General features: G+C 41.0%; 2 protein-coding genes across 5 annotated transcripts in view; both read left to right on the top strand.

Moving 5' to 3' along the window:
* The window catches only part of xirp2a (xin actin binding repeat containing 2a), a 51063-nt gene extending 49097 nt beyond the window's left edge, over nt 1-1966 (top strand). For 2 of the 3 annotated variants that reach the window (XM_031291563.1, XM_031291565.2), the window contains 2 exons: nt 1171-1304; nt 1844-1966. In XM_031291563.1, coding sequence (XP_031147423.1) covers nt 1171-1265 — 95 coding nt within the window. In that variant the 3' untranslated portion in view covers nt 1266-1304; nt 1844-1966. Of the gene's footprint in view, nt 1-1170; nt 1305-1843 lie in introns of those variants that run through there. The other variant, XM_031291564.1, reaches the window with a different exon arrangement.
* A 3704-nt stretch (nt 1967-5670) lies between these two features.
* The window catches only part of LOC116044781 (beta-1,3-galactosyltransferase 1-like), a 96871-nt gene continuing 89265 nt past the window's right edge, over nt 5671-13276 (top strand). For both annotated transcript variants that reach the window (XM_031292254.2, XM_031292255.2), the window contains exon 1: nt 5671-5790. The gene's annotated coding sequence lies outside the window, so the exon portion shown is untranslated. The remainder of the gene's footprint in view (nt 5791-13276) is intronic.

Here is a 13276-nt window from a genome sequence, read left to right as displayed (position 1 = left end):
TTTCAAGCATCGACTGCATTGTGTGGAAAAGAAAAGAAGCATTAACATTTGGTTTGACAGTTATCTACACGGCACGATTTCCTTTGATGTGTTTTCTTTTTATTTGAAATGGTCACACTAAAGCTCTGAGCTGCTCGCAGTTTAGGTGCTGTCGGTTTCACGGATTTTTAATATTCACTGGTTAAACTTTGTCCCTATTTATTCATGCTTCTGATGTGTGAAGCTGGCAACGACGGCAACATATTAAACTTGCATTTCTTATGCCTGGTGTGTGATGCAGAGAACGGCTTGAAATGTCTCCAGAAAGAAGATAAACAATTTCATTATTTTTATTCTTCAGTTAAAGACAAGGCTTCACCTTTTATTCCATGTTCATGAAGTGGATTTTAAACTAAAGTAACGTTTTAAAACATTAAATTATTCACATTTTTAAAGCTGTTGCAGTAATTATAAAAATGACTCTCACACCTTCAAAAACAAGCCCTTTTTAGACAATAATTGCATTTGCAATGCGGATGCTAATTACAGTGCAGTACATATTCTGATACATACAGAAGAAGGATCCACATTGTGTTGATAAACACAGTTACAGTTTTATTTTGTTTGCCGGTTGAATAGTGTGTTTTTCCTTTTGGTAACACTCTCCTAACAATGATTTTAACTTTCCTGGAAAGAGCTCTGTGATTTGATAGTGATTCTTGATAAAAAAATAGGCATAGCTCTAGTTAAACCCCCAGTAAATAAACATTCATTATTGATTTGTCTCGCTTTAAAGACTCTCTCGGTCAGTGGTTCCCAACCTGCAGGTCATGAACCCCCCGAGTGGCCCTAAGATAAATCAGAACAGTCACAAGATTATTAAAGAGATAAGAATAACCAAAAAATAATTTCTGTTGTACAAACGTTTTTTGGACTTTCCTACAATTATTTTATTATGTATCTATACACAAGCCCACGCTGCTTAATGTGGAGGGGTCAGAAGCCTAAAAGGTTGGGGAAACACTGCTCTAGCTTAAACTAAACAAATGAATTAGAAATGTACCAACTGAACATCTTTATATTGCCTATGATTTTGTACCAAATGACATGGTTCTCTTCAGGAAATTTCCTAGGAAATAACAAGGGAAATGACGACCCTGTAAATTAAAGTGTTACCTCATTTCTTTGCAGAAAATTCGAGTTCCAGAGTCCGAACTGTGCAGGATGTGTCGGAAGAGGGTGTACCCGATGGAATCGCTGATCGCAGACAAACAAAACTTCCATAAAAGCTGCTTTCGCTGTGAGCACTGCAGAGGCAAACTAAGGTAAAGATATTTCACCGAGCAAAAGCATTCGTCTGGACTTTCTTCACTGCCAAAAAGCTAAATGTTACAAAGTATATTCATCTAATTTCTAGTCAAAATATCTAACAACACTTAATATAAGGCACATTCACCTAACAAGTAATATTTCAGTGAGACATAGGGACTCGTTTCTAGATGATGCATCTTAAATATCTTGTTAAGTGAAAGAGTCTTAAAAAAACAGAAAATAAGAGATACGATAAAACTTTATTGTCTTGCATCGTCTGCTCCAACAATCAACAGATAACTTTAAAAAACACAAACATAAAAAAAAACCATCTGTATGGTCACCCAACAAACATCTGACACACCTTTCCGACACACACACACACACACACACACACACACACACACACACACACACACACACACATATTTTTACTTATTTCAAGCAAAAACACCTTGTTTTCATTGTTGTTGTTTTTGTACTTTTATGAGAGTTGGTCTTTTTCCAGTGTTTGCACGACTCTAACCTCTTGTTTTCTTTCTTTCTTTAATAGTCTTGGTAACTATGCCTCTCTCCATGGACGAATGTACTGCAAGCCACACTACACGCAGCTGTTCAAATCCAAAGGAAATTATGACGAGGGATTTGGACAGAAACCACATAAAGAACTATGGAATAGTAAGAACCAGGAGAATTCAGCTGAAAACACAAAAGTCAAATCGCCGTCCCCCGAGAAGAAAGTCATGGATTCCAGATCTTCCACCGCTCAGAGCACACTAGTTATTAAGGATGATGACGTAAGAAAATCAGAGGAGGAAAGCAAAAAGCTCACAACCAAGATGTCGGTAGTGTGGCCTCCTCAATCTGAATCTCCAAAGAAACCCTTCAACATAGAGGAGAAGTTGAAGTTGGTTAAGCCATCGTGGCCCCCCAGGGAGGGCTCAGCTCAGGAAAATGAACCACTCAGTCAGCCGATGAGGCCTTCATCAAAGGAGACCAATATCCCTGCAGCTAAAGTACAAAATGTACCCCAGGAAAATGACAAGGTGCAACAGAGTACCTGTTCAACAGAGAATGTTAAAAAGCCTGAAGAGATTCCAGCACAGTCAGAGGCTTCGGCCTCCCCCCTAGCAGTCACTGAGGAACCAACAAGTGTCACTCGCACTCGAGAAACCAAAGAGTCAAACAGTGGCTCCGGGGTTGTGGCACCAGTGGGTTCTGAAATGGACTCTGAAGTGCACCCTGGAGTGGAAGAGAAGGAACAAAGCGCAGGGAATGATGGCGGAGCTGTGGAGAGCACGCACGTGCTGCAAGAGAATGGAGAGAAAAGCGCAGAAAGGGTGGAGCAAGTGAACATAAATGGACGTGATGGACAGATAGAAAGTGCAGAGGGCGAGAAGGAAAGCCAGGAGGAGATAGATAAAGAAAAGAACGATAGTATGAACAATGGGGAGGCGGTAAAGGTCACTTTAATAGATGAGCAGGCCACTGCAGGACAGGCACTGAATGCAAACTCCAACAATAATAATAATTATGACCAGACCCTGCTGGAGCGTGACATCCTGTTTCAAGGGCTTAGCGAGGATGAGGAGAAGGAAAACCAGTCACTTTTTTTGACAGATACAACAAGAACAACCGATTTCTTCCAAGCCAATCACTGTGAAGAATCAAAATGGATGCCAAGCGATGTGCTGCAATTGGCACAGAGGGATGATGGTTTTGTGCCAGCGGGTGCCAAATGTACTGAAGCCACAGACACAAATTTCTTCACAGACACAGCAGAGGGAACGTTCACTTTCAAAAACGAGGCCACCGAGCCAAAGATTAGCACATCAAGCTTCCTCGAGGACATTTTCGCTGGCCTAAGCACCAGCAGCTCCAGCTTGCTCTCTGATTTCAGATCCGACATCTTCAGTCAATCTGCCGGGGAGACGCCTCCGGTGTCGATGCTGGATGACCTTTTGGATTTCGGGATGGCGGCGAGAGAAAGCGCAGATAAAGCGGGAGATGTGAGGGGAAGGGATGAGAGCAGTGACAGCTTTGCCACAAACTACAGAGCAGGCAGCGGTGGCACTTCTCTGTGGGCTGACGACGACGACGCCCTGACAGTGGAGGAGCAGATCAAGAGGAACAGATACTACGACGACGATGACAGCGACAACTGTTGAACCCCTTCGGCCCATTCAGCTAATAATCAGGCAGCGTTGTAATTTCACATTTATGTCCATGGAGAGATGAACTGCTCTGATTTTAATCAAGTGTTTTTGTACTGGGTTTTAAAATTGTTCTTCTGCTCTTTTATTCTATATTTAGCTTTGTTTGATTGAATGCACCTGGTGTGCAGAGAAATGGAAAGTGGTTATTTTTTCTTGTATTTTACTTAGTTTGCATATCTATGTTTTTGCTGATTGATCGAAACAGGGCTATATTTTAAACTTTTTAATATGTGCATTAATTACAAACTGTTTTTCTTTGAATGAATGGCTGCCAGCTTTCTTTTGTGTCTGATCAAAGAGGTTTTCCTGTTTTCTATTATGTCTTTATGGTTGAAATAAAGCTTCATGAACTCGACAATATATGACTTTTTAATTAGTAGGTGCACAGACACGCGGGAGCAGTATTGGTACTTAGCTGTGTCCCCTTTGTGTGGCTGGCTAGTCTGATATATGGCCTAGCTAGATAACACAGTTCAGCTGAGATCTCTTTGGCGAAAGGCGTATTGATTTTCACTGAGAGCAGGCCTGATGTAGGAGTTACAGATTTTTTCATTAGGTGGCTTTTGTCACCTCTGACAGATTTTGTTCTCCTTCTCATTTACAGTTTGAACACTATGGGTAATTGGCTGCAACGAGAATATACTGCAATGTTAATTAAACCAGCAAAAAAACTACTTTATTGTCAAAAAAGTGATGGCTTTACAATTTCACTGTGGGTCGTCATGCTACATTGTGCTGACAGCTCCTTTAAGTTGGGGAAGCACTGTTGCTGTTTCAATAATTCAGCATCCTCTCCTGAAATGCAGTTTGGCATCTTTTTAATTGGGCTATTTCCCCCCCTGTAGTGTTTTATTGACAATCCAAAGTAGATACAGTTTTGTATGTTTTTATTCGTTTTATCCTTCTGCCAAATAATTACAAACCCAGACAACTGCCCATTCAATCAGAAAGAAGAGGCAACAATAATAAAAACTGCTCAGTGTACAGCTGTTGAAGATACCCAAGACGGGTGTTCAATTTTGAAATGGAAATGCAGATTTACCCATAAGCCAAACAGGGTGTTCTGCAGCCCAGCCTGATCGATCACCAAAGCCTAAAGGGCAGGTTCACATGTTTCCAGGTCTGTCTTATAACCGTGACCACATGCCCATATGCTTTTTTATGTTTTTAGTTGTATCTCTATAGTAATTCTTTTGCAGAGTCCCTAAAAGTTTCATCATACAGTTCTCTAGCCCTTTGGGTTAGTTAGGTCTGATAAATCCAAGGCATGGTGTGAAGTTATTTCTTATAATTCAGCTCAAATAGCATTTTGGGAAGGTTTGATGCAATATTCTACCATGGTAGTTTGTAGCTTATCCCAAATGAACAGCAATGGTCCTGGGTTGAATATAACCAGGGACCTTTGTTACATTTCCTGTCAACTCTCTAATTAAACATTGTTTGGGGGAAACACAGTAGCCACTTGATTGGACCAACTCAGTCATGCTGAATATATCTTTGCATTGCAATTCTGGAGAGGAGGAGTGATTCAGGTCAGCAAATGATGATTATTTTAATTATTAATAATTCTGCCAATTATTTCTCAATTAACTGATTAATTCGTTATTAGGGGTGAGAGATGATGAACAATGCCACTCACAAAAGCCCACACAGTGAAGTCAGAGTGATTTATTTGGTACAACACCCACATAGATTTAGTTTACTGGTAAAAAAAGAGAAAAGACTAAAGACACCTGCAAAAAGTGAGAAAAACTAAACTGAAATGATAAGTCGATCATCAAATTGTTGTTGACAATTTGCTAGTGATCAACTACTCAATATATCATCTAATTGTTTCAGTGATTGCAAGATTGGCTTGAAAATACCTCTCCTTTATGGTGTTCAATCAAATAAGGATGTCCTTAACAGAACCAGTCAGTCATTCAACTCCCCTAAAACCTCTCCTACAGTTAAAGCGGGACGTGGGTTTTTATTTTTTATTTGCCCAGATGCGATGCCATCAGATCAACTGAGCGTGACAAGCGGCCGCTCCGTTTCTTGAAAGCAAATCTCCCGTTAAACAAAGGAGCATCATGCTCCTCGCTCCCGGCCGGGGCCGATTGGCTGCAAAAAGGCGGCCGCTGATTGGACGGGGGCGCCTGCTCTCCTCCGCCGGCTGCAGCCTCCCCCTCCACTCCAGAAGGAGAGTGCAGAGCAGAGCAGAGGAGGAATCCGCGCGGTGTGGAGCGGACGCTGCTCGGCTACTAGGACAAGTTGTATCGACGGGACACGGAGAACAACACAGGTGGGTGTGCAGAAATGCTGAAAAAAATGCTGCGTTTATTCGTTGTGTGGTGTGCTGCACGCTTTCTAGGCACTAATTGCTCGCTCCAGTGAGGCGCTCTCCCTCCGCCGGACGGATGCTGTTTTTGGAACTGAAATTGAGTTAAAGGCACGTCAAGTCCATCATGTGCCGTTTTGTTTATGGATGAGCTGTTTGACCTTTTGCTGTGGCAGTTAATGCGTCCTCCCCCTGTTGCGAAGAAGGCTGTTTTGAAACAAAAAATAATTGTACTGAACGGACAGGTGGTAACAGTGGCATTTTAAACTTGCTTTCGAGGGTTTACTTGAAGACGTTTCAGTTTGTCTTTTTGGATGCATTGCTGTACAGCGGCTAGGTAGCGTTGTTTGGAGCTGCTACCTATTGTGTCAGGTTAGAGTGCTCAAGTCTGATATCATTCATAGGCTTAATTTCTTCGTTTCCAGTGCATGTCGGTATTTAATTTTAAAGTTGGATCGATTGTGTCTGATTTATTTGCATTGTTGTGTGTGAGTGTGTGTGTGTGAGAGAGAGAGAGAATAAGCGAACAAGGCAGAGACAGCATAGCCAGATAAGTAGATAAGAGCATTGTGCATTTCATAATGCTGTGCACTTTATAGCCTAACATCAAGTCCAGTGATTTATCTGGCTGCTAATCCACGTCAGTTAACATGAACTAGTAAAATCCATCAGCCTTCTGTTTCATTGCATAAAGGGATGAGTGTCACCATGCTGTGCTTTATCACTGTCAGATACTGCTACTGTATTTTTGTTGTATGAAAGGGTCAGTAGAAATGGAAAGCAGGGGATATAACTCTCTGTGGCAAGCTGCTCATTTGGGATTTTACCTTCTGGTCGAGGGGTCATATAACAACAATTCACGGCCAGTGTCTTTTGCTCGCTGTGAACAGTATGCCTAAGCCTCTGGAAATCCATTTCTAGAGAGTTATTTTGACAGTTGCTTTGAAACATGAATGCCACAGATCTCAAACACATCTCCCTCCTACAGGACTGATCCTCTTGTTTGGATTTACACCGCTCCTTGAAGTGGTTACATCAATACTTCTTCACATTGTTTCTTGCCATGGAGTATAATACCAGAGAAGCAAGCCCATCTCTTTTGTGAGCACTGTGGCTTTCAACCTTACACCGCCGCCTGGGTCGTTAATACCGTCAGCCCTGCCAAATTCTCTCATTTAAGCCTGTCTGCTGGCACATGACCATATACTGATATTGTGGCGGGGGAAAATGTTCAATTTAATTAAAAAAAATGTCCCACAGTCCTCCATTCATCACCTATGACATGGAATACAGTGGTTTAATCTCAATTAGGCAATGACATCAAAATGGGTACTCGACACATGGATGATTGCAGATGACAGTGATGAACACAGATGTGAAGGTCTAGTTTGGTGCACTGAGCGTGATAGAACTGATTCTGTATTTCTAAAAAAGCTGTTCATTTATCTCAGCTTGCTTGACTTCATCTTACAATTTCCATTTTTCTCTTTGGCAGACTGGGACTGCCTCGGTTTGATAAAGCCCAATCTTGATATAAATCATTGTCTGTCACTAAAGCTCCTACACATGTTCAAAATTTGGAAAGCTATTTCCAGAATTGAGGTTTAGATCCCAGCTAATCAGTTCCTCATCATACTGTACCACTGCTGTTGATGATTGTGTGTTAATAGGAGCCCCTCAGATTGTCCTCCTTATGAGGCTGTAGGTCCCAAAAAAATCAATGGTTTTTACCCTTTTTTAAAAAAGCAATCACAGTACATCACTATTACCCTTTCACTGCCCTTCCATTTATAAATAGGCGGTTTATGTAGGCCTATGCTGTGTTGGGAACTACATCTTATTGACATCCTGTGAGTGGAAGCAAGCCCCTGGGCATGAATGTAACAGGCTGCTTTTAACTCATTTAACCCCTGTGTGTGGGGTTTTATATGTGAAGGCATCATGTCTGTTAGAGTCAGTGGGTCTTTTGAAATGTTAAATCTTAGTTCCACACTAAATAACGTGATGCTATTCTCACTTGTAGTGCCAAATAGGAAAGGGAATAGGAAGATTTGTTTGGGGCTAAAATTAATCTGGAAGAGGCCCTCGGGCAAGACCAGATTCCCCCTAGGTACATCATATTTTTGTCCTGGAAGTGATTGGAGTTTGATTTTATGGTGCAACAAGACTCACCCAGATGAGATAAACTGTATGTGACCGTGATGAATGACGTTTGTAAAGAGCCCAATAGAGAAGTTTATTACAAACCAGCTTGTTAACTCGTTCACAATTTCAGCGCACTTATGCTTTTGCCGCTGCTTTTTCTTCTCAACGCAATTTAAAGGGAAAATCAGTCAGTTGGTGGGTTGCTGTTTGTCACGGCGTGCAGTGTCATTTTGGTGCCCCCAGGGAACATATGCTGTTTTGTCAGATTCTCCCTTGGAAAATGCTGCTTTAGTATATGTTAAATTGAGCTTTTTTTCCGCCGTCACTGCCATTGGTTTAATTTTGTGTTTGGCAAACCTGCTCTGCCATTCCTCATCAGGATTTGGTGTCAGTCACTCAGTCTTTTTGCATCAAATTTCAAGCATCATACAGGGAGAAATCCATCATAAAAGACAAAGAGATACCAATTCCTCTGCTGAGTAAGGGGCATGGCTGCAATCACAAGTACTGGTAAACGATTGAGTAAGGGGCATGGCCGCAATCACAGCCACCGGTAAATGATTGTGGACTAGTTGGCAAGCATACCTCATATAGCCATTTGACCACCTGTGATTGATATCATCAGGTTTAGACACATTCTGTAGTTGTGTGAAATATAAGTCAGGGAAAGTAAAGAAAATGACTTCCTCTTTGCACTGAGCATAATCAGGATGATGACTTTCAAATATCCAAGGCTGAATTTTCCTTTAATACACACAGCTGGACAATACCCCAATACACAATGCTAATGTTGGGTTTTTCCAGTACATTGGTTCCCTGTTTGTAACCAGGTGGCTGCTTAACTGACAGAATGACAGTAACAAAATGCTAAATATACATAGTGGGAAATGTGAGCCAAACATTTATCCAATATCTAACGCAAAGCATTTAAGACAGACTTCCACACATGGCACTTGTCAACATGTGGCGGATGTATCGCCTTCTCACACTTTTTCAAAACTGTTAAAACATTATTTTCCTCCAGTTTTGTTTTAAACTAATATATAAACGTTTTCCTTGTTTATGTGCCGCTTCAGCTGGGGCACGTTCAATCTCAAAACAGCGTGCAGCGTGCAGCGTTTTGCTACGGTTTCCGGGTTGAACGACATGTTTCCTCAGAACGATGAGAACCGGTATGCAACAACAAGCTAAGAGGTATGTTTTCTGTCGTTTGGTGGGTGTGTCAGATGTTAGCCAGTCAGCAGTGACGTGTATGTAGGAAGAGTGATTGCGCACACAGCAGGGTGTTCAACGCACCCCCGTTTCAGTCTTAAACAATGCTTTGCTTTTGTTTTATCGGGGCTGAACATGCCCCGGTGTATGTATTCAGTCAAAGATTGTTTGTGAGTGAAAAGACGCATCACGCTTTACCACCACTGTACGGCCGCCAGTGCACTGCATGTTTTTGTAGTTCAACAGCAGGGACCTACAGAGTGGAGACGCTTCTATAGAAACATGATCTAAGTGATCACCTGCAGTTTTGATTCGTATCATATCAACTAGGGGTGTGAATCTTCACTGGTCTTACGATTCGATTACGATTATCCCGTCTTCGATTCAATCTTAAGATGTGTCACCTCCTCAATATTATTAGCTAAACATAGTTTTCGTTGACATTTCAAGCAGTCAGACATATATGAACTCCCCTTTTTATTGTATCTGCTCTTAAAAAAGACACTTCCTGAATGTAGCGGAGTCAGAACACAGCAGACAACAGACAAAAGGCAAAAACAAAAAAAACAGTGACCGGAAAATCAACAAGTAACATCAGTAGGCAATAATCGATTATGGTCTGTCGATACAGAATCGTCTAGGTCCGCATTGCGATGCATCGATGCAATGATTCGTTTCAACTCCCCTAATATCAACACTTCAATGAAATGAACTTCATAGTTCTGAATCAGCAGCTTCAGTGTTTGGAGGAGGTAGCTGGTGAAGTATAGATACATTTAATAAATCTGGGATTAGTCACTCGTCCTGTCAGTCTAACGTAAATGTTAGCTTAAGTAGCTTAAGTGCAGAGCTGTTAACAGGAGCATTAGGGGTCATCAGTCGGATATCAAAACATTGTCAAACAGCGACTTACCAAGTAAATACATTATGCTATCTGGTCATTAATGTAGAAACAAAATAACTTTGTGTTATGCTTGGTACAATCATATCTTGTATATCATATCTATAATAGGTCAGACATACCGGCCTGTATTTTGATCTACAGAAGATAATTGCAATTTAAATAGCAAACGCAATATTGGTCAGGAAAAATCAGATATTTTGTTGCAATTTGCTCAAAGAAATTATTGATAATGTATTCATTTTCTGCACACGGTGTCCCTCCCACTGAGCAGTAAGATCCTTTAAATTCTCTCCTCCTCTTTGAACATCTCTCCAGAGGGTTCTGGAACTGTCGACCTCTTCCAGAGGCAGGGCAAACGAAAAGACCATTTTCCCTCAGGGGGATCAGTAAAGTATCGCATTATTGTTATTCAATTGGCCTTTTTTCTGAATAATGAATGACCAAATAGTTCAATTTAATCGCACATGGGAAAGTAAACCAATGGAGGAGAGCAGTGCCCAGTTGCCTGTTTTCATGCAGAATTAATGGTTTCTGTGTAACAACTCGTAATTTACAATGCATTAGACTTTATGACTGCCTGGCTACACTGCAATTACTGATAGGAGGAAGCTCTAACTTGCAAAGCTGTCATCTTTTATAAGGTCTTGAGTTTTGTGCCGCTGTGGCTGTAGGATTTCGCTCTGATTCTTTTCTTTCTCTGAGGGCGTTTTGCTAGTTTCACATTGGTGTGCTATGACCTATGCTGTTGCTCCACACTGGCTCCCTCTCTTTCAGCCCTGCTCTGCTCTGCTCGCTTTGTCTCTGTGGAGAAGGCTTTGGAGAGCTGCACAGAGAGCTGTGTGTTTCATCTGTCGAGCTCTGCTAGTTGTGATCATGTCTGTGACTGCCATCCAAAGTTTATTGGATCATTTCATAATCTTGTTGGCCGGAGCTTAGCCACGCATGTCTCCAGTTCTGCATATGACTGTGGGCACAGATGATGGATTGAAATCCAACAACACCATACTGTGATCATACCGATTTTTGCCCAGCAGGCCTTTCAACAACACGGCACAAAACAATACATATTCTGGCTGTTTTATTAGGGCTGAATGGTTGGGGGAAAAAAATCAAATAGCTATTTTTCTGCCAGATATTGCGATTACGATTTGATACGTGATTTCTTTAGTGTAGCTAAAGTTCAATATTCACTGTGTAACAGATAAAACGTCAAAAATGTCATCGAGCATTATAACATGAGACACCATCAAAACTGCTCTATATTCTTAAGCAAGGATGATAATATGGAAATAATTTGCCAGCAAAAAGTGTTTTTTCTTGCATGGAACATTGAACAGTCAAACACAGAACATTTATCACCAAAGTTAAAGTTATAGTAATACAAAAACAATTCCAATGAAAAATATCAGTACTTTCCTGTAAACTGGAATTTCTGATATGCCTCCGTTCAACAGCAGCATCTACATATTGCACCCTCTACGATCATGTTAAATAAAGTTATACAAAATAAATGGAAAGTCCACTGAAAAAAAAAAAAATTCTGTAAACAATCTGTTATATGTAACGTTATTCCAGCATTCATCTTATGAAAAAAACATTAGTATAATAATAAAAATAGGAATAAAAAATGTTGACCCAAATGTTACACCAAACATTCGATTAATCGCGGTGTCACGATTAGCTAATCACATTCTTTCAAATTTGGATTTGAAAACGATTCATCATTCAGCCCTTCTGTTTCTATCTGGCTATAGTTCCTGGATTTGACACAGAAACATGGCTCCCACAGTTAAAGTAATAGCAAGGAGAAAAGTAAATAACGTGGTGTCACCCATTTTACTGTTTTTGTTTACAAAAATGACAAATGATAAGGAGTAATACACAGTTATTAACCAAAATGCTCAGCTGGCAGACATCTTCTCTTTTTTTACTAAAGACAAAGAAAACATTTCAGCTTGATGAAGTGAGTAACTTCCTGCTGCAGCTGGGCCTGATAAAACAGCCAGCTGATTACACTGTTCGATAATGTTGAGATTGTTGGGAGTCTTGGTTAAGTGCTGAATCGCATTTTATTCTCTTTGTGCACAGCTCTTAGGGTCATAGCGGTTTATTTTTATGACTGTAGTTAGGGCTGCACAATATATCGTTTTTTTAATCGCGAAAGGCACTCTCGGATTTTTTTGAGTTAGTTGAAAGATATCAGTAGAAAACTGCTCTATAAAATGTAACTTTCATTCCTTTTTTTAGTGGTGCCTTTTTATATTCAATTCAATGTTCAATTTGTTTAATAAAAGGGCATCATTTCCAAATGTTGGAAATGATTACCTTTCATTTGTTTGAAATTCAACAAGCATTTGTTGTATTTTTTTTTGTTCGCAGAACACTGTAAACAGCAGAAATGCAGAACGAAGTACACATTAATATCTGTTTATTTATTGCGAGTAATATCGTTATCGCGACATTCAACAACGTTATTGCATATCGCATACTTTCCTCACATCTTTCAGCCCTAATTGTAGTTGTATCACATAGCCGGTCAGAGGGAGGGAGAGCAGGGCTGTGCTAGCTTCATGCCCCCCCCCCCCGCATCCTGTTATCTCATACTCTACCAGCTGCAGTTGCATGTTAGCCGCCGTTGCCTTCCCATTTCCACACGCAAGGCTCTGCTGCAAAGCCTGCTCATCCCACTCCGCCACCACAGTTGGCATGGGATGAGTGCAGAGTGGAGTCTCCTAGCCCTGTTTTTTTTTTGATTGGGTTCCGATGACGGGACTTTGCCAGTTTGCCAAGCTGGCGCTACGACTATTGATGTCTCCCAGTCCCTCCCCCCTCCCCCTCCCCCCCTCGGTCAAGTAGATTATTGGATTTCCATTGGAGTGGTCAAATAGGGGGGGTGGGGGGATATAAGGGTGAGGACCATATCAGCCGTCTCCCTGTGTAACTCTACAGTTTCGCGTCCGAGACCACTGCGTTTATAATACTAGGAAGCCTTGTTTGTGATGGGGCATGCTTACACCTTATCTCTGCTACAGCGTGGATACCTTGTCGCTCTAATTTTGAGGCTGTGAATTGAAAGTTTATGTTGAGCATATTTGGAAACCCTGTAGTGTATGAACCACATTCAGAACCATCCATTTTTAAAATTCATGCTCCAATAAGAAGGCTGTTTTTCTCCAAAAATAAAGACTT

The sequence above is a fragment of the Sander lucioperca genome, chromosome 24 (genome assembly GCF_008315115.2).
Source record: "Sander lucioperca isolate FBNREF2018 chromosome 24, SLUC_FBN_1.2, whole genome shotgun sequence".
Classification (NCBI taxonomy): domain Eukaryota; kingdom Metazoa; phylum Chordata; class Actinopteri; order Perciformes; family Percidae; genus Sander; species Sander lucioperca.
The sequence above is the reverse complement of the archived record's forward strand: the minus strand, read 5'-3'. Positions and strand labels throughout refer to the sequence as shown.